We start from the raw sequence: 26,338 nt of genomic DNA, 5'->3' as shown, positions 1-26,338 counted from the left end.
ATTTGTTGTAAGATTACATACATTTTTTTTTCTTTTAGTCAAGTTTGTAAATTTATATTTTGCTAGTACTTTTTCCATATCCCATAAATGTCAAATTTATTGGTATAAAAGGATATTTAGTATCCTCATTTCATCCTTTTTATTGTGAAATAACCACTACACAAGTGTATAAAACAAATATACATCTCATTAATTTAACAGTCAAATTTATATCCTCCAAAGGTAACCACTTTCTTAACTTCATAATGACCATGACCTTGCTTTTCTTTACAGTTTTTATTCCTTAAACATACATCCCTAAGTACTATAGGGTTTGTTATTAAATAAAAATAATAAATATAATAAATAGTGCTAGACTCTGTTACAAAGATCATTCTGGGAGAACTAACCTCTTTATATTAACTTTCATTCCATGAACACGTTCTCTGCCAGCATCTATTTATCTGTTCTGTTGAGAACGTGCACCCGCGTTTTGTTCTATTTTTAAATCTTGGTTCTTGCTATAAATCTTAGGGGACATTTGCTTTGCATTATCAGATTAGTCCCCTTTAATAAGAATGAAAGTATGTTTTCATCTGTCCAGTAACCTATCTTTATGCAACCTTATAAGAGGCGGTGTGGGACGGTCTAGTTTGGTAGGTCAAGATGTTCTACTAGTGATTATATGAGACCATTTTAACTATTGGTAACCCAGAGGGAAAGGAAATAATTTAGATGTACTTACTCATTGATTACTGGGCCAGATAAGGAGGTGCTGGAAAGAGGCAGGTTAGGGAAGGGAACTAACCTGCAGCAGGAAGCTTTTTGGAGAGAGGCCTTTTTATTTTGATGTTTCGGGGAAGTAACCTGAAGGTACCTGGAGCACTACCCCTTTCTTTAGCTGGAGTGTCTCTTCCTAAAGAGAGCCTTTCATTAAATGTCTCTCCTTTTCTTACTTTTCATTTCCTTATTTATTCATCTGCAGGCTTGGAGTGAGAGCTAGCCTCTGCTCTGTGGGCTGGCATATAAAGAGGCCCACAGTCTCGCCCATCTATCAGCTCCACACCGCCCACCCCTTGCCTCTATCCCTGGTCAGTCAGAGTTTGAGGGTATTACCTTCTCGTGCCCCAGGAGTGGAGGAGGGGCCTTTCAAACGAATTCACAGCACAGTCCTTTTTTCCCCCATTTAGGTCTCCACCTAAATGATGTCATTTGCCCCCTGGTTTAACAATATCACTCTGGCTCCTGAGTTGAGAAGAGTTGCAGGGGCCAGGCCTGAAGCTGAAAGACCATTTAGGAGACTGAGGCAATAATCCAGGTTGGAGAACACAGTGGCTGGGACCAAAGAGCTAACAGTAGAGGCTGTAAGAAATGGTCACGGTCTTGCTATACATTGAAGGATGAGCCAAGAGAAGATGCTGGTGGACGGGATGAGCAGGGCTGCTGCCTTGCACGAAGCAAGAGGGTGCCAATCACAGTGAAAACAGAGTGAAGGGTGTTCTCTGGAGTTGCGCGATCAGGGCCATGGATGTGATAAAAGGGCAGAATCAATGTTTTTGACTCAAGCCACTAATAAAACGGAGTTGCCATTAACTGAAATGGAGAAGACTGGGGGTAGAATGAGTTTGGTGGTGGGTGAAGGATGGTCAGGAGTTCAGCTCCGGACGCGTTGAATTCCAGAGGCCATTAGCAATCCAGGTGGTTCGGTGGAACAGGTGGTTGGATCAATGACTTCAGAGGACAGGAGAGAGCTACCGTTTGAGGGAAGTCATTAGCATATGGATGGAGTTTAAAGTCAAGAGATTGGAGGACATAATTACAGGGAATGAGTGTGGATCAATGGTTAGGAAACTACACCTGCAGCCAAATGTAATCAGCTGCTTGTTTGGTAAATAAGTTTATTGGAACACTGCCACACCCATTCATTTCTGTGATCAGAGTGAGATGTTTGAAATCTAGATTACAGAGGTATTACAGGTTATTTTAAAATGGTCCCTTGCCCATGGCTAACAAAAATTTTGCACAGTCACTGGTTTGGTTTTTCCTAGTTATATACCCTTGATAAAAAAGCTATCTGCCATGTCTGATATTGTCCACAGACCACTTAACACAGAGAGTAAGTTAGGTGCCTTACATATAGACTTTTGTGCAGCACACCTTAAAAAGGCTTGTGGTATTATCATCCCCATTTTACAGATAAGGACATTAAAGTGTACACAATACAACTAATTTAAACAAGGTTGCATAATGAAGTAGTGAATGGAACCTGGATGTAGCTTAGATCCTTCTGTCTCCAAAGTATTTTCTGAATTCACCCCTTTCTCCCATCACCTGGTAAACACAGGGATTCAGAAAGGCTGAAAGGCAGTCACACCAAGATGGCAAAACCAAAATGTCTGAGCTCCCGGCCAAGGCTCCTTTTGCCACACCACTCCATAGGTCAAGATGTTCTTTTAAATGAAGCAGACTTACTTTCTTTTGATCCAGTAGGGTCTTTCCCCCACCCTCCTCTCTCTCATTGTAAAAAGATTTCGTGGATAAAGATTCCTCGTTTGTCTTCTAATTCTGTGGTTGCTTTACCCTTCTTTTCTTTTTTCCCTTTATAATTCTTTAATGAATCCACATATTCCCTTTCCACAATTTCATTTCTTCTTCTATCTAACAGCATGGAACTTTCCATCCTTTTGACAGAGTTCTACAACAAAGGTTAATTACTTTATAATTTCATTCTCTTCAAAAAAAAAAAAGCACACTAAAATTGCTAATTTTAACTGTGCTTCTTGTCAGTGGGTTCATGTAAATTCACTGCAATTAAACCAGATGTTTTCTTCTGCCTAAAGTCAGGTGGTAATTTAAGGGAAATTTTCATTTCAACATAAAGGAATACAGAGTGTAATCAAGGGAAGTTTTTTCCTCTCCTCTCCCAGCTTATCCTCTCCTCTCTCTCCCTCCATTTTCATATCTGAGAAGTGGGACTAATGAGGATGAACTTTGAGGGCAGTGGTGAGGAATAACAATTCAGCTTATGTAAAAGCACAGAGCCTGCTCATTCAATAGAAGTTTCCCTTCCTGCTTATTCGTGTCTAGGTTTTTTGTTTGTTTGTTTGTTTTTCATTATACAGGCCATATTTGTTGGTTAGTTGGTTCATTGTAAACAAACTCAGAACCAACTTCAGAAAAATCAAAATAAATTGAAAATGCTTCGGAGGCCACCATTACATAAGACTGTACGTGAGTCTCACGGAGACAAGATAGATTTAGATCATTTCAATTTCCTTGTATTTTGCAGTGTTGTTGGAGGAAAGATAACTTTTCTGGATACATTTTTACCTCGTAAGATGTCAAATATATCTTTTTAAGTGGTGTGTATATCTCTACAGTGGTGTGTTAGTAAATGTTTCACAAATGGCTTTCCAGGAAAATCAAAACACCAATGTTTGCCCATTTACATGGTGTAAATATCCCCACCGTGGCCAATTTCAAGCAAAGAATGTGGTATCATGGAATGCAGAGGTAGAAAGAGAGGCTAGTGATCAGCTCTAGCAAGCCAGTACGAGTACAGATAAAATACATTCTCCATAGCCTCCCCTTATGAAACAGTGTATATAAACAGGACCTCTGCTAGCATGAAAGAGGTGTGCGCTTTGATGTCAGACATTCATTCATTCCACAAATGGTTAATGAGCACCTACTATGTGCCTGGCAGACAATATATATGTACACACACACACACACACACACACACACACACACACTTTCAGATGATGGTAAGTACTATAGGAAAAATAAAGCAAAGAGAGTGTTAGGGAGGTTTTGGCCAGGTATAGGATTATATATTAGATGGTCAGGGAAAAAAATCATGATTAAGATTTTGAGATCTATTTATCGGCTCTGCCACTTGTTACTTGGTAACCGTGGTCAGCTGCCATAACCACACTGAGCCTCAGATTTCTCTTCCACGCAGTTGTATCAACGGCGCCTGCATCCCAGTGTTTGGCAATTATACGAATGCAGAAAAGCAGCACAATGCCAAACTCCTACTGAGCATCTGAAAACCATAGCTGCATTTTGCTGCCTTTTCTAGTATCTCAAGGTCATCTGTGTAAACATCAAAAATGTACTGAGCTCTTAATAAGCGCTGCCTTCAGGACTGACTAAGGTGTGCGTAGCTTTTTGCCTGTCTACTAAATGACTCGGGACTGCGTTACTTGTTGTTTTGCTGTTACTGCCTTTTATATTTTTCTTCTCACTTTTCTCTTTTCCTGATTTTATGTACTGCATCGTGTTACTACATCTGTACCTGTCCCTAGCAACATGCAGCCTCCTCTAGCCTCCTGTCACCTGAGAAACCAGATGAGAAACGCTGAGAAACCTGAGAAACGCTTCTTAGCAATGCGTATAAAACACAGGTGCTCCTTCCTGAGATATGCCAGTCTTCCCTACAATTAAAGTACATTTACTATATTGTATTAAATGAAATAATGTATGTATTGTATGCGATCAATCATATTATATATCAATATAATATGGCAACTGGGGTTGCCAAAAAATGGTATACACATGACTTGTGTCCAACTTTTGTTATCGGTATACACTGAGTATTACAATTTTAATACAGTTTTTTTTTCTTTCTTAAAATGTGTGTACATTTTCTTGGCACCCTCTGCATGTGTATAGATTACATATTATATTATTAATCACAGATTTTTATATAATTATTATAAATGATATGAGAGCCTAAATTTCCTTATTGTAAAATAGAAAACTAATACTGTTTCCTTGTTCACATTTGGAGTTAACATTAAATGAATCGACATTGCTGATGAAAATGTAGAATGATACGTCTATGGAGAATTATGTCAACAGCTAATGAAACTTCATATGCATTTACCTTTTGACCCCAGTAGTTCCACTTCTATGAATTTCTCCTGAAAATAAGACCTAGCCAGACAGTTAGCTCCAATGTGTCTTTTGGATCTAAAATTAATATAAGACCCAGTCTTATTTTACTATAATGTAAGACTGAGTCTTTATAATATAATATAATATAATACCCAGTCTTATAGTAATATAAGATAAAGATAATATAAGTAATATAAGAACGGGTCTTATATTAATTTTTGCTCCAAAAGACGCATTAGAGCTGATTGTCCAGCTAGGTCTTATTTTTGGGGAAACAGTACATCTCCACAAATACCAAACAACATGTGCACAAGGGTATTTGCTACCGTGTTATTTGTCATAGCAAATAATGGGAACAACCGAAGTATCCATGGGACCCTGCTTGAATAAACCATGGTAGACCCGCATAGTGAAATCCCATCCAGTTCTACAAAGGAATGACACAAGTGTCTACAAGCCATCATGGGGTGATTTCCAAGATACATTAAGTGAACAAAAGCACAAGATGAAGACTATATCTATTATGCTATCTTCTATATAAAACATAAGAGAAAGAAAAATAGTTTTAACTTTTTTGCAAGATGAACTATAGGAAAGATATGTCCAGAATGAATAGAAATGGTTACCTTTCAGGTGTGGATAGGAACAGTGTGGACAGGAAAGAGCTAGATGGTGGCAATGCTTCTCTGTGTGCCTCTTTTTATTTAGTTTTGACTTTTGAACCATGCAACTGTTTTGATGGATGTTAAAAATAATGACACTAAATAAAAAAGGAAGGGGGGAAAGCAAACCTTAAAATTGAAACAAATGAACCTAATTGAGAATCAAATTGATAATAAAACCATACAGGAAAAAAAAACCCCAAAACATTGAACCTTTGAATACAGTCTTTTGACTGCCTAAGGAGAGAAAAACTGAAAAGAAAATCTTTAACCTTAGTACCTTTCTTGTTGGTTAGAAGAATTGGTATTGTAATTCTGAAACTATTTTTTATGTACTGTAAAATGGAGCAATGAAAAAAGAATGTGGATGTTGGGAACCGGGGTTCTCACTGTGGGAGAAGGAAGATATATGTATGGAATGAGGACAAGTGCAGAAGATTCCTGAGGTGTTAAATTTGAATCAGCATGAGCTCATGATTTAAAACAGATAAATTATACTCCCCAGCTCTCCCTACTGGAAGAGTCTCGAGGCGATAACACCCCTCTGAGCACACCGAAGTTGTATATCTTAGTGCCAACATACCACTCCCCACTGAAAGCAACCCCAAATCATTAGATACGTGGTGGACTTCAGGTGTGGGGCGGAGACATTCCAAGGACAGCCTAGAGTACTATGTTCTGCCAGAAGCAAGGAAGACTAATGAGAACATGTCCAAAGGGCCTAGGAGCCAATTTGAAGAGACTCCCACTAGCCATCTATGAGACAATTTGAGCATTGGAAAGAATTGTAAATAACACTGGATATTAATACATTGAGTCAAAATGATCTCTGAGTCAATAGGGATGCTTAAACTTGGGACGGGGATGAGGAGAGAAAAGCTCTTCTATAGAGGAAAATGTTAATACGTGCAGAGGGAGAGACTGCAATTCACCTTTTTGTTATGTGATCAAGGAGTGCTAAAACCACTGGGTGAAAAGTTCTAGGGGAAAAGGATACTGGTAGAACCTGAACTATCACTGCAAGATCAGTTGAATTACAGAGGGAAAAGGGCATTACATTTACAGTGGCGGGACGGGGTGCTCCCCATCTTACTACGTGACCAAATGCAGCAGCATCTGGACAGGAGACCCCTTACATGAGGTACCTCTTGACATGGTACAGTAAGAAATACACATCATCAACCCAGGTAGCATTTTTGCCAAAAATGTCTTGTAATCTGGTTTGTCACATAAAATCAGGTTTCATATTATTGGAAACATGAACGTGGATTGTCTACTTGGTGATTTTAAAGTGAATGCTGCATTTCTCAGATGTTCTATAGTGCTATGGATATGTAAGAAAATGTCCTTATCCTTAGGTCATGTACACGGAAGAGTTCAGAGGTCAGTTGTCGTGATTTCTGCAATTTCTTTTTAAATAGTTAAAATGATTATGTATTTTTAGATATGATATTTCCATTCCATGTGTATCTTTCATATATATGGATAAGCAAATGTAGCAAAGTGTTAACAAAATGTTGATTCTAGGTGAAGGGTTGATAGGTCTTTTTTGCACTATTGTTTCGATTTTTCTATAGCTTTGACACATTTCAAAATGAAATCTTGGGTACGACTCATTGCATATAGCACGCCGATTGGTGCCTGGCACAGCGGGCACTCAGTAAATGGCAGCCCAAATGAGACCATCATCAACGTCGTTTCTGACTTTCAAGGCCTCATATATTCCATTTCACAGTCTTGGCTATCATCTGGAGAAAGGTGGAGAAGTAACCACTAAATAAATGAGCTGTGGTTTTGAATGAGACATCTGTGGAAAGGGGAAACATAAAGAACCCATTTCGTTTCTAACCAACAGCAGCTTCTCAGGTGAAGCAACGGGGGTCCGTGGTCATGAGCTTCTCTCGCCTGCAGTGGACAGATTCCTTCCCAGGCCCTCAAAGGCACTGGGGTACTGAAATGACAAATTCTACAAATTCCGCAGAAGACAAGTTTGTAGCACGGACGAAAGCAGCGTGAGTCCAGTCAGCACAGTGCCACAGGGTGTTCTTTGGTTGCAGAGGGAGGTTCATTTAATGGACGAGAGCCCAGCTCCAGCCTTAGCTTGGCTTTGAGGTGAAAGAGTTCCCAGCCGACAGAAATGGTGCCCGCCCCACCCTTTAGGAGGAATGGGACCTATTCCTGGCACACAGAGGGGGCCTGTGCCCTTCTGAGACCTTCCTTCAGCTCAGTCATTCCGAAAGTGGGGCCTCAGGGTAGCGACAAAACTGAGAACCTGGTGTCTCGTATGTTGGTGTTTTTAATATGATGATGTCCACTCATCCCAGTAGAGTAGGAATTGATGTGTTATTAATGGAGCTTAATTAAAACTTAATTTCAAAGTACTGCTGCTCTCACGTTGTTTTAATAAAGGCTTTGTGATTTCTTTTTTCTCCCAGTGACAAGAAGGAGAAAGGGAGAGGTTGAGGCACGGCTTAAAGGTGGGACCAGGATTTGCTGTTACATGTAGGTAATTGTCGAAAAGCAGCCCAAGGTGGGCAGGGCATCCTGCAACAAAAATCCTGAGTTGCTTCTGAGCCAAACCCTACCATTCATCTCCTGAGTCCTGATTACTCATGTTGGTTTTCAACAGTGGCTCCTCCCCGCCACTTGTGGACAACCCATGGCCACTTGTCACTAAAACACCCTTCTTGACTTGACACTGCCATTCCTTGAAAGTCTATGTCAGATTTTCTACAGACAGTTGGAGAAGACAGCTAGAGCTCCGGAGAGGTTTCCTAGGGCAGGTGTATGGTTTCTGGGTTGCTTGTGCCAGTGGATCCTTTGCCAGTAATTTTTTCCCCCTGTGATTTAGTGCAAATGTGGCAGCTACATTTATTGAAAAGTGATAGTCTGCTGGGTATTATTCCAATTTCTTTACATTCCACCCCCTTTAAGGAGCACAATAATCTATAAGGCAGGCACTATTTTTATCTCCATTTTATCATGGAGGAAACCAAGGCACTGAGAGGTTAAGCAACTTGTCCCAGGTGTATTTGGCTCCAGCGTCTGCCTTCTCAAACAGTGCATTATTTATTCTATCTGCTGGAGGAAAGGGCTGTACGTTTTTGAAACAATGAGCCAGATCCAGGGAAAGGTCTGGAAGCTTTATCAGAAGCGAAACCCAGGGTCACAGCTCCTGGGCTACAGAATGAAGCTGAGATGAGATGCCCAACCCGCCGTGTTAGAAGTTGCATAGGAATAGATTCACAGGGAGCAGACCACTTAGATCAGCTGGAGAATCTGGTCCAGGGGGAGAGCTGTGCCCACCAACGACTTGAGGTTCATTGTAAGGCAGGAAGGTGGGGCGCTGAGGTGACAGAAGTGGCTTCTCAGTGCTGCTGCCACCTAGGAGTATAGTCTGCAGGGGATGCAAAGAGAGTCGCTGCAAGGATGAATTTAAAGGGGGTTAGGAAGGGTTAGGCATGGAGGTAGGTTATGTAAAACTTCCAGTCTAGGATTGGACTTGGGGGAAATAAGAATCAGGGGACAGGGTGAGAAGAGGCTGGCATTTTTGCTCTATGTCCTTATGGGGCTTTGCACCTGAGGATGTGGATCTGGATCCCACCAGGGACCATCAATCGGGTCCTGGGACTTGCTCATGTGAAACAAGAGAACTAGACAGGATCGCCACGTTAGAAGTTCTGTCTTGAGGATCTAAGGCAAATCTGAGTCAAGTGGGCGTATTTGCTTCATGCAGCTGACATGACAGCACTCTGCCCAGATCCCTTCAGATCCCTGTAGACCATTTTGTACCCCTGGACCTTGCCTGCATGGGCAGAGAGTCCAACATTCCTAAGGATTAACGTCCCAATCCTCCCTCTCCATCCCAGCCCTAACCACTGGCCGACAGCTCCCTTCCCTGATTTGGAAGAAGAGTGATGCCTAAGCTTCTCTGAGAGCTCTTCTGCAAGCCCAGGTCGCAGGCCCCCCTTTGCTGGACTTGGCCTGAAGCTGAACCTCAGCTTCCTCCCCTTCCCTATCCTGTTTCCCCCACTCCCTTCCCAGTCTCTGCTGGAAAAAGTTTCTGTTTCTTTAATTTTGTTTTTAATCTATTGTGGGAAAATTTCCTTAATCCATCACTTGCACACAAATCTACATCTCAGAGTCTGATGCCAGGGAACTAACTAAAGACCCCCCACAGGGCCACAGGCAGGTTGGCTGGAGGGAAAAGTGGAATAGCTATGGCCGTGGAGAGATGTTTCCTAGGTAAGTCCTAGAATGGAGAAGTTCTGTCCTCCCACGAGTAAGGTAACCGCTGTGGTAGAGTTAGAGGCAACACGCAATGAAAGCCTGGGAAGGAACACCCAAGTCGGCTTCTGGCAGTCAGGGAGAGCTTCCTGGAGAAAGTAGCATGTGAGCAAAGACTTGAAAGATTAACAGAGCTTGTCCTGCAAACATGGAGGGAGAGGTTGTCCCCAGCCAGAGAAACGGCATGGGGAAGGACAGAGGGGTGGGAAAAGCGATGTGTTCTCGGAAGCACACGTGACTCTAGAGTCATGGAGTCTCGAGTTAAGAGGCATGCTGGAAGGTGCGATGCAGGCAGCAGACTCAACAGAACCTTGTGGGAGTAGAAGTGGGGAAGGAGAAAATGAGGCACCTAAGCTGACTTTGGGTCTTTATCTGGACTTACTGGATGCAGTTCACTGAGGTGAGGCATACAGAGAAGTCAGGATACAAGAGGAGATTGGTTCATTTTTGGAGACTTTGGGGTTGAGATGCTTGTGGGACTTCCAAGTGAGTATTTGGTTGGGTGCATCCAATGGGTGTGCTAAGCTCTTTATACAGATAAAGAGCTTTTCTGATTTTAATCCTTAGAGAATCCAGAGTTGTCTGACTCCCAAACTCAACATGCTTAAGCAATACGATATGCAGATTCTGTTTTGGGAGGTATCAAAGTGGTTAAATGTTGGTCATCAAAGGTGGTATAAAGTGAGAAGAGGGGTGGGATACAGAAAGGTCAAACTTGAGTGCATGTCTGTGGAAGAGCTGCTGTGTCTACGGGAACAGCGCCCCCTGGAGTTGTGCAATGGATAGCCTGCACTGAAGACCTGGGAAACGAGACAGACGCGGAGGGGGAGATTCAAGAAGCAGGAAATACCAAGACCCTCCTAACTGACAGGCGTGGCCCTATGAGCAGGACCGACATTCCCCACTCCCGAGGAAGCGTTTCCCCCACTCACCGTCCTCCTCTGTCTGTACCACCAGCTCCTCGCTCTCCATCCGGCCCTCGGGGTTGGACAGCAGCAGGCGCAGCCGGATGGTCATGAAGGGGCGCAGGCCCCTCAGGGTGTAGTGGGAGGAGGTCTGAATGACCTCCTCAGCCTCGTACTGCTGCTGGTTGAACACGTACTGGTACTGCACCGTGAGGTTGTAGCTGTGGCAGCGGGTCACCGCGTAGCCGAAGGGCTCCCACTGCAGGGTCAGCTGCCGGGCGCGGATGTCCACAATCTCCACGTTCTGTGGGCCGTGCACCGGGTCTGCAAGACACGCACGCGAGACAAGAGGAGCCAGTCAGGAAGGTGGAGGTGGGTGTCCCGTGAGAAGGGTGGGGAACGGCTCTTCAGACTTATCTCGGCTATTCAGCCACGGCTTCCTGGTGTCAGCCACACAGAGGATCATCTAACATGTTTCTGTCAATCAGACTCCTTTTTCTTACTTAAATACATGCATCCAAAAGAAAACAGAGCTATAGAAAGGGAATGGAAGGAGAACTGACTCTGGGTGGTGAACACACAATGGGATTTATAGATGATGTAATACAGAACTGTACACCTGAAATCTATGTAATTTTACTAACAATTGTCACCCCAATAAATTAAAAAAAAAAAATAAAGGGAATCCCTTGCCACAAATACATGTTAGCCACTAAAATAAACAGGGAATTGTTATATCCTTAGAGGTTTATCAGGGGACCACCGAAGACCACCTTGGGTACCACCAACAGCACACACACCACTTTGGGGATGTAGTAATTTAGAAGGCTGCCGGAGTCTCAACTTGCCTCCTTTCGCTGAATCGGGCCACATCGTCTCCCCTTGGGAAATCAGCCCCCTTTCCTCAGTTAATGGCACTGGGATGCACAGGCTGGAAATAAATCAGCCTCCTTGACACACAACACCCAGTCTATTCACGTGGTCACGTGGCCCGTGCCTAGGCCTTGGAATGTCCCCTCCTTTCATTCACAACATAACTCATCATTTCCTAGGCTCCTCTGACAGCCCTCAAGCCTTCTTCTTCTCCTCTCCACTCTTTTCCAAACAGGCCCCTCCAGGGCCACCATTCTAAAAGCAGGTCTGATCGTGCATTGTTACCATAAATGCTGTCTCCCACATGCTCCCAGAACCCCGTAGGTAACATTGGCTGTGTGTGACTTTGTTATGAATATTCTGTTTATCATTTACATAAATTAAATAGATGTTTTTGTATGAAACAGATTATAACCAATGAATGTTGTTGTTTTTTTCCAATCCCCACGTGTAAAGCTCATTCTATAAGGGTTAGGCATTTATTACAATAAAAGCATCACTTCTTCTGTGGTCGGCATCCCCATACATTTTCGTGTCAGATTCTCTTAGCTGGGAGTAGTGAAGCACCAGCTAGAGATTAAATCAGTATATCTCCCCCCTTTTCCCCTGTACTACCCGCAAGACTTTACCAAGTTATATAATCTCTTTGGGTCCATTTTTAATTTTATTTGTAAAATGATGATAATAATAGCAGTTACCTTCATTGGGAGGGAAAGGGGGAATTAGTGCGATGTTCTTTGCAAAGCAGTTAGAATTGCACCTGGAACTTAATAAGCACTCCGTACGTGGTAGTTTTTCTTTTGCAGTAGTCGGACTAGTCATAAAAATAATACAAAGACTTCACCTGCTGTATCTGTTTTGAACGCCTTATAAGTGGCAGTGCTGGGTAGCATCCTTATGCAAAATGATGGATTCTACCATCTCTCCAGTCCCCTCAAAGCACAGGGGTAAGACTGCCTCTGTGCCAAGGCAGCAATAAGAAGGGCAGTGGGTCTTGTGACTAGCTGAGTTCCCTGATCTGTCCTTGGGGAGAAAATGTCCTGCAACTTGTGTCAGAGCCTTACCAAACACACACACACACACACACACACACACACACACACACACACACACGAGAAGGATACCCAGAATTGTCAGGCAACCTGGCAAGCCAGCCCAGACCTGCTCACACGCTGCTGGGGACAGTGGGCAGCCTAGCCCCAGATCAACTGAGGAGTTCACGGTCACTGGTACAGCCCAATTATTCATGCTCCCAGGTCCTTTGTGTACAGGAGAGCCAACATTCCAGAAGCAAATGGGTGACTTTGAAACTGTGACATTGAACGAGTTGCTGCTGAGGGTCCATGGTATTGAGCCCCGTGTGGAGCAGAAGGTGAAAAGTGAGGTCCCCACAGCTGGCGGGGGCGGGGGGGGGGTATCGGGAGGGGCGAGGGTTATGATCTGGTGTGGCTGCTACTGTTGCTTGATTTAACAACTCACAATGGCATGAGGACAAATGTGCAAGCAGGGGGACAGCGAGAAAGCTGCTTCCTAAGACGTGCCGAGAAGTCCCAGCAGCCCTCCAGCTGGAACCGCCTTGTCCATCCAGATGACAGAACTCTCCTGGCAGGGAGGTCATCCATGCCTGCTCAGAACCTCCTCAGCACTCTGCCTCTGGGGTTCCTTCCGAGCTGACGCCACCGGGCCCCAAAAGGGTGCTCACCCTCCTGGTCTCCCGCCTCTTCTCGTTACAGAGCGGGAAAAGGAGCATTTAAGCCCCTTTCAAATCCAAGGCTAAGAACCCATTCTGTCAAACATCTTAAGATGCACCACAGCCCATGTTAAGTATAATTTTGAGGATCTCCAATGTGCCTTTAAAGCACACGTGAAACGATAAAAACAAAACACCACTGATAGCCACCAGCCGCAGTGCTGGCTTCCATCGTCTGTATCATCTTGTGACCCTTTAAGGGAGGGCCTGCCAGCCCCTCTCTACAGATGAATAAAATGAGGCCCAGAGAGGTCCAGGAACTGTATAGAGTAGCAAGACTAGCAAGTGGCAAAGTGGGGTTTTGAACTTGTGTCTGGCTCCACACCTAGTGTGCAAAGTAAGAAGAGCTGCCTGAGCAGAGAGGGGTGTGCAAAGCTCCGGTACGGACGCTGTGCGTGCATCAGGGAAAGGGGATCCAGTCTCCCTATGGTCCGTCCTCCACTCTGCTGCCTGCATTCCCCCTCCCGCTGGTGTCTAGCAATCCCTCTCCTGCTTTCAGTCCCTGTTCACTTTGCCTCGTCTGTGAAGACTTCCCCTCTGAGCCCCTGGGCAGAGGTCAGTGGCGTTTGCTGTCTCCTCTTGTTGACTGTTTCCTCATGTGTTAATCATTTGCCGCGGTGACAGCATGTTAGAAATTGTCCCTGCCCACGAGGACATAAGCTCTTTGAGCACAGGCTGCTCTCTGCTCACCCCCTGGCAGTGCCCAGCCCAGGGACACACAAAGGAGGACCTCAATAAGTACCAGTGGAATGGATGCCCTATTTTGTCCATCTCACCCCAACCTGTGAGAAAAGCCTCATCCTAGAGGGAAGCAAAGTCCTGTGAGAGCCACACAGTGAGATTTGAAGTCCACAAGGGTCCAGCATTTCTGTGTTTGCTCTGTACTGCCACACCACAAGGGACAGAGACCAGGGGAAGGACGTGAACATGAGGCATGTCACAATCCTCTGGACCTGGGGAGACCTGGGGAGAAGGTTGTGAGAAAGCCCAGAAGTGGCTTGATCTTCAGAAGCCTGGGCCCGTTGGAGAGGGTGATGTGGGGACCTAGTCACATTTGAGTCTGACCATTCGCCAGTCTTTTCACCTGGTCTCCAGCTACTACAGAATTCTCCCCGGAGCTCACCTGTGCAGGTGTGCACATAAATACCTTTCTGCTTTTCTTAAAGGAAGGAGCAGGCAGGGGTGCCTTTTCACAGAGGGCAAGCGGTGTTACAAGACAACCACAGAGCAAAGAGACTCCGTCCCAGAGCTGGAAGGTCAGGGCACAGGAAAAGTCACTTGTTCCCTCTGAAGCATGTGTGACTGACTGTCATCAGACAGGTCCCAGGGACAGTGGAGCCGGACAAAGCACAGCTCGAAGCCAGACTCTGACGCTCACAAGCTGTGTGACCTTGGGGAAGGGCATTTCATCGTTCAGCCTCCACTTCCTCATCTATAAAGCAAAAAAAATTATTGCACTAATCTCAGAGGGCTGTTAATGAGGATATAATGAACTGTAAAGAAAGAGAGAAATGGCCTCTGCCTAACAGTGGGCTTTCCTCTTAGAGAGAATGGCCTTTCTTGGAGAAATGCCTTAAGAAGCTTGTTTGGAGTAGAAGCTACATTTCCAGGGCCCTGGGGTCAGAGGTGCTCAGCCTTTGGAGGAGGAGAAGAACGAGTTCACTCGGTGCTGGGATTGACTAGGAGATGGGGATGAACGAGATGGCAGGAGGTTGGGGGGAGCCCAATGTGACTGTTCTCTGTGTGACGCCTAGATCTCCAACAAGGTCCTCAAAATACCACAAAATAGTTTGCTGGGACTGGATTTCCTGTGGATTCTAGGAAGGGCTGAGGTTTGCATGACTCGTTTGGGCCAAATAAGATAGCACATGGGAACCCAGGGACCAGAGGCAAAGGGGACTCGGAAAAGATGTCTGTGTGTTTGGGACATCTTGAGAGATGATTTTGGGGGTTCTCCGTGCTATGGAAATTAAGAGGCTCGAGGAAATCTCAGTTCACTCACAAAAGGCAAGAAGGCGTCTGCTGCACCTACGGGTTAGCGACACGCAGCAGCAAGCGTATTACAAGTTCGAGAACTCCCACTCAGAAAGGGAAAGACAGTGGTTATTTATTAAGCAGTAACACTGGGCTATGCCCTTGGAGGCTAAAACAGCTCTCCGGCATAGGGAATTGAGATCGATGAAGGGATGTGACTTACCCAGGGCCACGCAGCCAAGTCCCCAGCTTGGGGCTCCCCCGGCACTTGGCACAGCTGTCCAGCCCACTCAGCATTTGTCACGCTTTCTAGGAACTGTGTGTTCCTTTAGTCATCACTCCTCCCTGGATGCAAGGGACCACATTCTACTCGTCCAGCAAGCCCACCACATGGTGCAGGGTCTGCCAAGGGGCCTGTTCCTGTTGGCTAAACTGAGAGAACAGATGGTGATCTGTTCTTGGGAACTGAGCGCCAACCCCTGACGCCACAGGCCCTGTTCGGTCCCCTCCAGCACGTCACTGAGTCTTTAGGGTGAACATATCTATTTTTGCATTCAAGCAAGAGAATGTCCGGCACCATGGAACGCGTCTTCAGTATGTGTGACGGAAGCATTCATGCTTTCAGTCTCAGCCCCCCCACCCCCACCCCCAAAATAAACAAAAACAAAAGCCTTAGCCGCCAACCCCAGCTTCTGCTCTAGTCATTGCCTACAGCAGAGAGAACGTCCGCTTTACGTTTGGGGTGGTGCAACAAATTGGAAATTGCTGCCGTAGCCCCGTGTGTGCAGTAGAGATTGGTTTTGTTGAATTTACTCCCCCTGTGTAAATATGTCCAAGGCTAAAGCCCATGGTTTTGGCCTCCAGGTAAGGCCTCGTCCATAGGACCTTCTTGCGTGACAGTCTACGGGCCACTGAGATGGCAAACAGTGGGAAGAGAGTGTGGCTTGTGTGGGAAGCTAGAAAATCCTCCTCTGATGGAAAATCAAATTGGCTCAGCCTCTGGGAGCCTTTCTCTGTGCCCTTAGACTTGGGGGGCTTTGTCCTGAGCTCTGTGTGTTAAGGGGAGCACGTCCAGGCCCTCTTCAGGCTGCGTCCTCCTCCTGGAGCAAGAGTCAGTGGGCCCGGGTGACCCCCTGCCCTGTGCTCCCCCTTCCAGACAGGTGTCAGCTACCTGACACTCCAGAATTCCCTGCCCCAGGGGCTTCAAACTCACTTCCAAGATGGGTTCAAACCTCTGCCCTTGGTCTGCCCTTCCAACATCAGACTGTACTCCACACGTGTGCACCCATAAGCCCAAGGGGTGACCAAAGGACGGCTGTTTGGGGCAAACAGACAGAGCTTGGACCTGAGGCCTAAACCCTCCAGATACATGTGCAGGAAGCCTTGTGTGAGTAATGGAGGCAGGTGAAAGGAGAAGGAAAGGGGCCCCAGGCCTGTGGGTCTATTCTCGCCCCAGACTCATTTGTGTTCCTGCATATGGTAGGAACAGACGTGTGTGTGTGAGTGTGTGTGTGTGTGCATGTGTGTGTCTGTCTGTGTCTGTCTGTGTCTGTGTGAGATCAACCGACTCACGTCTTCAGAAGCCTCTTCATTCTTACAGCTGCCTCTGAAGGCAGGCTGGTCCTCTTAACCTCCGATTGCTTCTCCCCTTTCCAGGGAAAGCGCCATTTCCTTCTGAAGTACCATTTTCAACCCAGGACCTGAACCCAGTCTGCAACTTGCACCCTCCTACCTCCAAATTCCTTCCCTCATTTTCCACTGCTCACTCCTCGCGCCCGACATTCCTAAAGCAAAGTATTGCCTCCTGAATCCTTTCATAGCTCCACGCTTTCGCCCATCATCTTCCTTCTGCCTGAGATGCCACTGGGCAAATCCCTATTCAATATATTTAAGGCCTGGCTCTAACGCCACCCTTTCCTTATAATTGTCTCCAAAAGCCTTCCTCGCCCAGGCAGAGCAAATGCCTCCATCATCCATTTTCTTTAACACCTTAGCCCACTGCTTCCATTGCTTTGATCAAATTGCAGGTTTCTATGTTTGTCTCATGTTCACCTCCGTGCTAACTTGAGAGACCCTTGGTCTCTTCATTTTTATAATTACAACATATAGCTGCTTCATAAATAAATTTAAGAATGAGTAAATATTGGAAGTAGGGGATGACTGACAACCAAACCAGAATTAAATTCCTAATATACCGCAGAGGAAAAGCTATAAGTAAGGGGGGACATCGGGGCTCTTTCTACACTCCAGTTGCGAAGGGTAACCATGTGGTGAAGTCAGAATTCGAGTCTTTTTGTTCTATATGGATCCAGCCTCAGTCCCTGCTGTCAAAGGCAATAGCTGTAGAATCTCTTAATGACCTTAATCAAGACAGAACATCTTATTAAAAAGAACAGCAAAGCAGATTTCCAATGCATGAATTCTCTATGTATTCATCTTTGTATGTGGAGCTGGCTGTAACATATGTACTGTTCAAAGTTGAACCTAAATTGAGATAATTTGGGGCATGGGGCTGAAAATGTGGAGGTGGATAGCTTGTATGTAAAATTAATTTTTTATCCATTTGGAGATGCAATTTGAGTTCCTTTCAAATTAAATTGCAATGGAGTCCTAGGCAGCTGGAAACATTATTGCCAACATAATTTGATACTGGAGGAGCAGTAATACATTGACAGATAGTTCGATGTGACCATTAATTCGCAATTTTGGCATGGAAATGATACATGAAGGGGAAAAAAAAAAAGGTAAAAGGAACAAAATTAAAATCCATCTTCTTTCCAGTATCATTCAAACTCACCCTCTTGCTCACTTTCCAACACCTCCTCTAATTTATTTCAGCTTTCTGGTGGAAGGAATGTGTGGAACAGAACTATGAACATCTTATGGAGGTGGCAAGGACAGGAGTTCAGAGGCTTCATCTGGCGATGCTGGTACTCTCACAATCCAGGGTCACTGGGTACCACCTATCCCGACAGCTAGAACCATCCAAAGCCGGAACATGTTACCTTGTGAGAAGGTGACCCTGTTGTCACCCTCTTGTAGCAATGTCATAGATAAGGTAATTTATTCACATGCCCATTTGCTCACTCACTAATGAAAACGACATGGAAGCATCACGACCCGGGGAAAAGAACACTGGCTCTGTTATCACCTGGACCTAAAGCGCTTCTCCCATCTGCATCCATGTCTCCTTTTTCCCACATGTAAAGCATGAATGATCCTCTGTCCCTTTCAATGCTGCGAGGTGAATTAAGGAGATAGTGTCCACCAAGCCCCTGGATAGTACTTGGCACAGCTATTAATATATTCCCTGCAATACAGCCACCACCTCCAGAAGGGAGGCAGGCAGGGGAGCCATTGAGAAGCAATAGGGGTCTTGTGGGTCACTGTGGAGCCATGGCCTGGCTCGCAATCTAGTTGACTGCTGGGGTCATTCTTTTAACTAACTCAAATTTGGAGTCAGCAAGCTTCCATTAACGCATGTTCAGCTCTTGCTGTCTCTATTCCTTCCTTTCCACAAACATGTCCTGGACCTCTGAGATGGGACAGGCATTAGAGATACAGGTGAATGAGAGAGACACCTCATGCTTTCCTACCACTCAGGCTCTCAGGGGCATGCAGACAGGGCCATTGTGAAGGATGTAATGAGGACGCCTGATGAGGACGCAGAAGTGCTGGGTTTCCAGGCAGCACATGACAGAAAGACACAGCCTCACGTTGGAAACTCATCTGAGCCAATTTAATCATGACTCACGCACAACTCTTATGTTGTGTCTCATAGAAACCGGAAGCCACCAGCAAAATGTGAGGTGAGTAAGGTTAATGATTCCCCCACCGCTACATTATTAGGTTATAGTAAAAGCAAGTCTCAGGCCAAATTCTCCCACACAGTTGAGCATCTATTACACAACTGTTTATTAGCAAGCAGTTACAAAACAGGTCAAACAACTCATTCCATAGAGCTCAAGAAATCTCAGCAATCTGTCCTTTTAGGGGATCTGATTCCTATCTTCATAAAAGGGTCATTGAAGGCAGTCCCGACAGTATTCTCAGGTAGGAATTGATATATATATTTGGCAAAGGGCTAGATAGTAAATATCTTAAGCTTTTCAGGTCAGACAGTCCTGTTGCACCTTCTCAGCTCTACTGTTGCAGTGCAAAGGCAGACGTAGATAGTATGTACCCAGAGGAGCACGGCTGTGTTTCAATAAAAGCTGCTTTACGAAAACTGGCAGCCAAGGCCATGGGCTGCAGTTTGCCGACTCCTGTTCTAGGGGCAAAACTGATTACCTTATGGTCACATCAGACAACCAGGAAGCACCCTCATCCAATGGGTGACACGGGGCTGTTCAGGAATCAAGGTTTGAACACGACCCCTCAGGTCAAAGCCGGAGGTCTTCCTGTGTTCTTCTTCAGTACGTATGTCTGGAAAGTGCTTTACAAAATCTGGCCAACCCAAACTTTGAATACCATCAATTTCACCAATTAGAGTCAACTTACAATATTTATTATTATGCTAGGGCAACAGGTCCCGGGTTTCAACCACCACAACCAATTTCTGGTATTTCAGGTGCTACATCAGCAAAATCAAAGTTGTTCAAGATATGGCATCAGAAGCCGCTGGGCAAGGCAGAGTTGCCTCTTGACTGGAATACCAGGGGATCATTCCTGACCAGTGTGGGCTTAACCGAAAGACTGGCAGCACTGGGTTATGGCTTCACCGCAAACTCAACCATAACATTCCACTGTTAAATATGTGAGAGTAACTCCCCAACAATGGAATGTGGAGTCTAGAGGCTGAGAAGGTGGTCTTGGAGGAAGGGGCCTTGAACAAAGGGTAGATAGGATTTGATCAGATGAAGGGGCAAGGTGTGGAGGAACGGGGCAGGGAGATGAGGGAGCGGGAAGGTTAAACTGCAGGCAAACAAGGCAGCCTAGTCCCAGTCCAAGAGGCAAGAGTAAAGGAGCCAATAGCCACCAAGATTCTGATGCAGGAGTGGGTGGGCAGCCCATGGAGATGGCAAGGCCCTGCCTTCCACCACACGTTCACACCCGACACAGCGATGGGTTAGGCCAGTCTGGGGGTTACACATTATAATGGTCAGAAGTAAGTGAAAAATAACAACTAAGGCAGTTCTAACAGGGTGACATGTGTATTCCTTGCCAAAGGTAAAACACTAGAAGAATTCCACCTTTTAATAAATATTTTTGAGTTCCTGGCATGTGCAGGCACTGTACAAGATGTAAGCGGCCCAAACAGACAAAAATTCTCTCTGCCCTAAGGGGCTTATGTTCTGGTGTGTGTGTTTGTGTGTGTGTGTGTGTGTGTGTGTGTGTGTGTGGCGGGGGCAGATTAAATAATATATGAAACAAATCAGATTATATAACATGTCGGAAGACAATAAGTGACTAGAGAAAAAATCAAGCTAGAGAAAAATCAAACAGGGAAGGGCAATTGGGGGCCTCAAGGGGGCTTGTGCCTAAAATTTTACTTCTTTGATTTCAGGTCCTGCCACCAGCTCCCTGATCTCTCCTGATCTTTCCTCTCTATTTACACTAAAGTTCTTACTCTTTTCCTGAAGTATTTATTGAGCATCTGTGAGGTAGCAGGCTGGGTGCTGGGGGCATAGTGTTAAAAACAGCTGTGGCTCAAACCAACCACATTTCTCTTCCACCGCCTGGTTTCATGATACTCCTGCCAATAGGGGGCGACAGAGGGAGGCTGCGAGGCTGGAGGAGGAACAAGGGACTACTGTCCCTGTGGGCATCACTCCACCACCCTGTTTTCTCTCTCACGAAGTCCATTCTGTCACAACAGTTGGACCTAACTTGCAGTTTCTTCAACACTTAAAGTCTCTTCAACACTCAGAGACAGCAGCATCAGCCACAAAACACTCCCTCTTCCATTCTTTGAAATGTTTATAATTCCAGCCTGCCCTCTTGGTTCTCTCCAGCCTTAGCAGTATCTGTTTCCCAGAGTTTGCTGCACTGGCATGACACCTTCACGTTTTCTTTTTACCTTTTCAGTTTCCCAGCCGATTCTTTCTATACAGTTAACAAGAGGTTTCCAAACTTCCCCTCTTCAAGGTGCCCTTGGTGTTTGGGTCAGTTTTTCCACAGAGTTCCTAACCAAAGAAATACCTAAAAGTTTCATTTATGAATTAGACCAAACAACGTAATCAGCATTTATATCCCAGCAACTTCATAGTGGTTTAAGAAAACAGAGCACATAAATCAAAGGAAAAACCTTTTCCTTTTATTCTTAAATGAGCACGGTTACTCACGAATGGGATGCACGCATCTGTTGAGCACTGAACAACTTCTCAGACTGGATTTCACAGTAGACACTCCACTCCTGTTGCCGGCTCCACAATGATTTTCATATAATACTTGCTATTCATCACAGCAACTACCAGAAGCCCAGCTTTGCAGAGATATAGTGCCATTGAAATCAATATAGCCCAATCTAATGTTGAAACTGTGGAGCACCTCTACTTAGTAGTTTGTACGGGTGTCTGACAAATGACACTGTGTGTTTCCTGATAATTTAAAGTTAAAAATGTAAATGCCCCCACGTGGCGCTTTTGTGAGTTCACCGTGGGGTCCTGGGCTGCCTCGACACAGTTTGAGAACCACGCTTGTTAACCATTCTTTCTAGGCAAGCCTCTCTGTGGGAATAAGTGGTGTGATTTATCTCTGAACTAGACTTTGATGAATGCAGGACCCAACTGCCTGAACCTCACGAACATCTTGCGTCCCCATCCTTCCTCTCCCAGAGCTCCTTTCTGCCTGGGTACGCCCTGGCCACAGATCTGAGGCCCTGGCTGGCCACACTCTGCTTCCCCCCTCTGACTCAGCCCTGGCTCTTCCCACTCCGCCCCATCCAGAAGCAGCCACTTGGTTTGCAGCTGAGCTGAGCTGTACCTCCTGTCACAGCAATTGCTCAAGTGCCAGGAAAAAGTAAATGGACACAGGAACAAGATGGCAGCATGGAAATAAAGGCTTTAGAATGTTTAAAAATTATTATTTTTTTTTTTGTGGCAGAGGAAATCAGGTTGGAAAGAGAGAATTTCTAAATTACATGGTTTCAGCTTTCAGAAAAAGGAACGGTTCAGGGACGGGGAGGGAGTGGGGAAGAGACGGAGAGGCCATAACATCTTCTGGGCTTCACTTCAATTCGCATTTAATTCATGGCAAGTCTCCTTGTCTATTAAAAAAAAAAAGACAAAGGCTGGAGAAATAATAAAACCTGAAATATCTCTGATGGTCAAAAGCCACCTAGTGCTGGGCCCAGGTGAGGTATTTAACATTCCGAACACTTCACTTCTCCTTGGGAAACACCGGCTGTGAACAATATGGGCACTGGAATTAGGAAACAGTCTTCAGTGAAGCTAATTTGCCATCACTGTGAGGCTGATGAGAAGCCATGTATACATCGAATTATTTCCAGAATATGTAAAACAAACAACGGGAAGTATTACCTCCTGATTGGATTCTAATAGCCCCTCTCCCAGAACTATGAACTTCCCTTTCAGTAGGAGAGTTCAGCTTTTTATATTCAGATCTGGGGCTTTCCAAAGCTGAGGCAGCTCATAACTGAGACCCCCCCCCCCCCCCACCACACCCCAGGACATCCTTGATCTCCCAAGGAATCGCATTAATCTATAGACACTATTCAGGACTGCTGGACCTTGAAGAGCCCTGCTGTGTCAGCAGCCCCAGAAATGCCTACCAAGCTTTTTTATGATGTCCAAAGCTTTATTCTTTGAAGTGTACAAGAGTATCATTAAATTGAAGGAAACATTTCAAACAAAAACCACTGTCAGTTAAAGGGGGCTTATTCTTTGCCGAGTCTCACTTGGGACTTACCTAGGCAATGAGAAAGGGCACGTGACCAAGCGAAAACTGTCTATTCCAGGCACCTCGCGGCACCACACCAAGAAGACACGAGTGGAAGGGGTAGAACAGCAGAACTGGAGCTAGAAGACCCATTGACCCTCTGATTGTCTGGCCTTGCTGAGCACCGCTCAGCAAAGATGATGGACTAAAAGTTTTTCCTGGCTGACCCCTCTAACAGAGGGTGGCCCCTGGTCATGACCTTGTGAGACACAGTTCTAGCACTGGCTCTTCCATGAGAAACCAAATGACAATCCTTCATATCAGAACTGTGAAGAGATCACCACCCTTCTCCTTGACTTTCAACCTTGACTAACCCCACTGAGGCTGCCCCTGCAAAGCGTGACTTTTCCCTTCAGTGCCATCAGTCACCAGCCCTTCCCACTTTCATCTCCCCTCCATCCACGAAGAGTGCTGCTCCTGTGCCAGACGTTTTCACACGTTCTCTTTCCTGTCCACCAAAAAGCATGAACGAACTGTGTGACCTCGAATGAATCATTTTACCCATCTTGAGCCAGATTCATAATATGTAAAGTGGAATTAACGATACCTATCGCCTATGATTCTTGTTAGGTGGAAAAGAGATTACGTGCGCTCATATCGTATTAGGCGGGATATTGCTACATAACGCACTGCTCCCCGAGTCACTGGTTTATAAACACAGGCATTGATTCATGAGCTTTTGCACCTGCTGGTCTGCTCTAGGCTTGGCTCAGCCAGGTTTGGCTTCAGGCTGTGCACTGTGCTCAGGTCTGCTCCATGTATGTTTACTCCAGGGCTCATCTCTAAGGGCATGTGCTTTCCATGCCAGACGCACCAGGGGCAAGTCAACCAATGCAAGAGGTCTTGAGGCCTCCCTCACATCAGGTCCACTAACGTCACATTGGTCAAAGCAAGTCACCTGAGCAAGTCCAACATCAGTGGGGCCACTCTTCCCACAGCGGGGAAGTGGGGGTGGGGGGCTGAATATGTGCTGAATGCTAACCCAAACTATCACGGATCCATATGAGTTTGTTTTGGTGAATATGACCAGCCAGCAGTTTTTTATATAATACAGACTTAGTCCCCTGCAGGAAGGAAAGTCTGGCTTTGAGTCAGGTCTCTGGGGAGCCAGAAGATTCTGCTGTGACCAAAAGGTGTAGGCAGTTGTCTGCGCTATCTCTAGTTGGACTATTATGTAATTTGTCTCTGTGAAAGAGGGGCAGATAGACTTGGAGAAAGGACCTTGGCATTCAACGTCCTTCTCAATCTCCATAGAAACTTTCTGATCCACGAACCAAACTGGTCAGGTAAGTCATTCGGGTCCTCACCTCCCAAATGCTGGCTCAGACCACACCCCTCCACATACGCTATTACCGTCTGACTCAAATCAAATCGCAATCGGCAAAATAATTCCCACCCCCAAGATGTCCACATCCTAACACCTAGGACCTGGGACTATGTTATTTTATGTGGCAAAAAACATTGTGGATGTGATTAAGGGTCTTGAAATTAAGTTAAGGATGATTATCATGGATTACCTGGGAGGGCTTGATGTCCTCCTCACAAGGGTCCTTGTAAGAGAGAAGCAGGAAGTCAGAGAGGAGGAGAGACAATGCTAGTTATCCTGCTGGCTTTGAAGATGGAGGAAGGGGCCATGAGCTAAGGAATATCGGCAGCCTCTAGAATCTGGAAAAGGCAAGAAAACAGATTCTCCCTAGAGCCTCCAGAAGGAACACAGCCCTGCAGACCTATTTGAGATTTCTGTCCTCCAGAATAATAAGTTTGTGTCTTTTTAACTCACTATGTTGGTGTTGATTAGTTGCAGCAGCAATAGGAAACTAATACGACCCTTAAGTACTATTCTGCTTATTTCTATATTTTTTATCGACACTTTTCACTCTCATTGCCTTTCCTTGATAGACACACATATGTTTCACATATGTTCCTTTGCTGGAATGAATTCTTGTAAAAGGCAAGCAATTGTTTAGTTTGTACGCATATTATTATGTACATTGGAATGTCTTCTAGCTCCTTTACCTTTTCGTCACTCTGCATTCTGTTTCTGGCATCTACCCAAGCTGCTGTGTGCTCTTGGTCCATTACTCCCAACCATTGCAGGGGGTTCCATGGTGTACGTCCTCCATAATTTATCCATCTATTTCCCACTGATGGACAAGCAGTTTGTTTCCAACTCATCTCTACAGAAATTGTGCTGCAGTCGACCTCCTCAGGGACACCCCCTTCTAGATTTATGTGAATTTCTTTGGGGACTATAGTCCTAGGAGCAGAAGTACTCACTTATACAGCGCATGTGTAAACTTAACTCAAACGTACTCCCAGATTGCTTCCACAACAGCTGCACCCAAACTCCTAGCTGTGTGTGAAGAGTCCCACGGACTCAGTCCATGGAAACACCCAGCATTATCCAATTAAAAAAAAAATTGTCAATCTGATGGGTACAAAGTATTTTTCCCATTGCTATTTTAATTTACATTTCTCTAATACTAATGAGTTTGATAAGTTTTTCATATATTCATTAGCCTTTTGGATTTTCATCTTTGTAAACTCCCAGCCCCGATCCTTTGCTTAATGACCTATTCATTTGTAGGAATTCTTGGTATAGTCTAGGCTGTTTTTTTCTGTTAATTCTGTTCATGGTGGTCTGTGACAAATAAAAATCCTTTGGTTTTGGTGCAATGAAATCAACCACATTTTAAAATGGTGGTTTGTTATTTAAAAAAAAAAAAAAAATTCTCCCCATGGTAGATACAACATCTGTTCTCAAATTTTCCCCTTGTTCCAGACATGGTCAAGTTGCACTTCAGATCCTTTGAAATTAGGCATGGCCATGAGACTTGCTTTGCCCAATGGTAGGTAAGGAGAGATCTTTCGGGGTAGCTTTCAAGCCCATTTGTGATTGGTCATTTTTACTTTTCCCTGCTGCAGAGGTTGTGAAGTTTTATTGCAATGAAGCCTTCCTCATTCTGGGTCCCTGAAATCTTGAGGACGTAGTCATCCTGCCAACCCAACAGAGAAACTTCTGTTATGGTTGAGCCACTGAGATTTGGGGACTGTTACTTGAACATACTTAGCCTATCCTGACTACATCCATCCTTACTTGTGTCTTT

At 45.1% G+C, this 26,338-nt stretch overlaps 1 protein-coding gene across 10 annotated transcripts in view; it reads right to left on the bottom strand.

The window, feature by feature from the left end:
- Nucleotides 1-26,338, bottom strand: part of PTPRT (protein tyrosine phosphatase receptor type T) — a 945,146-nt gene that overhangs the window by 322,272 nt on the left and 596,536 nt on the right. For all 10 annotated transcript variants that reach the window (XM_033094902.1, XM_033094905.1, XM_033094898.1 and 7 more), the window contains exon 8: nt 10,763-11,059. In XM_033094902.1, the coding sequence (XP_032950793.1) occupies nt 10,763-11,059 (297 nt within the window). The remainder of the gene's footprint in view (nt 1-10,762; nt 11,060-26,338) is intronic.

The sequence above is a fragment of the Rhinolophus ferrumequinum genome, chromosome 23 (genome assembly GCF_004115265.2).
Source record: "Rhinolophus ferrumequinum isolate MPI-CBG mRhiFer1 chromosome 23, mRhiFer1_v1.p, whole genome shotgun sequence".
NCBI classification, from domain to species: Eukaryota; Metazoa; Chordata; class Mammalia; order Chiroptera; family Rhinolophidae; genus Rhinolophus; species Rhinolophus ferrumequinum.
This window is presented reverse-complemented; position numbering and strand designations above follow the sequence as displayed.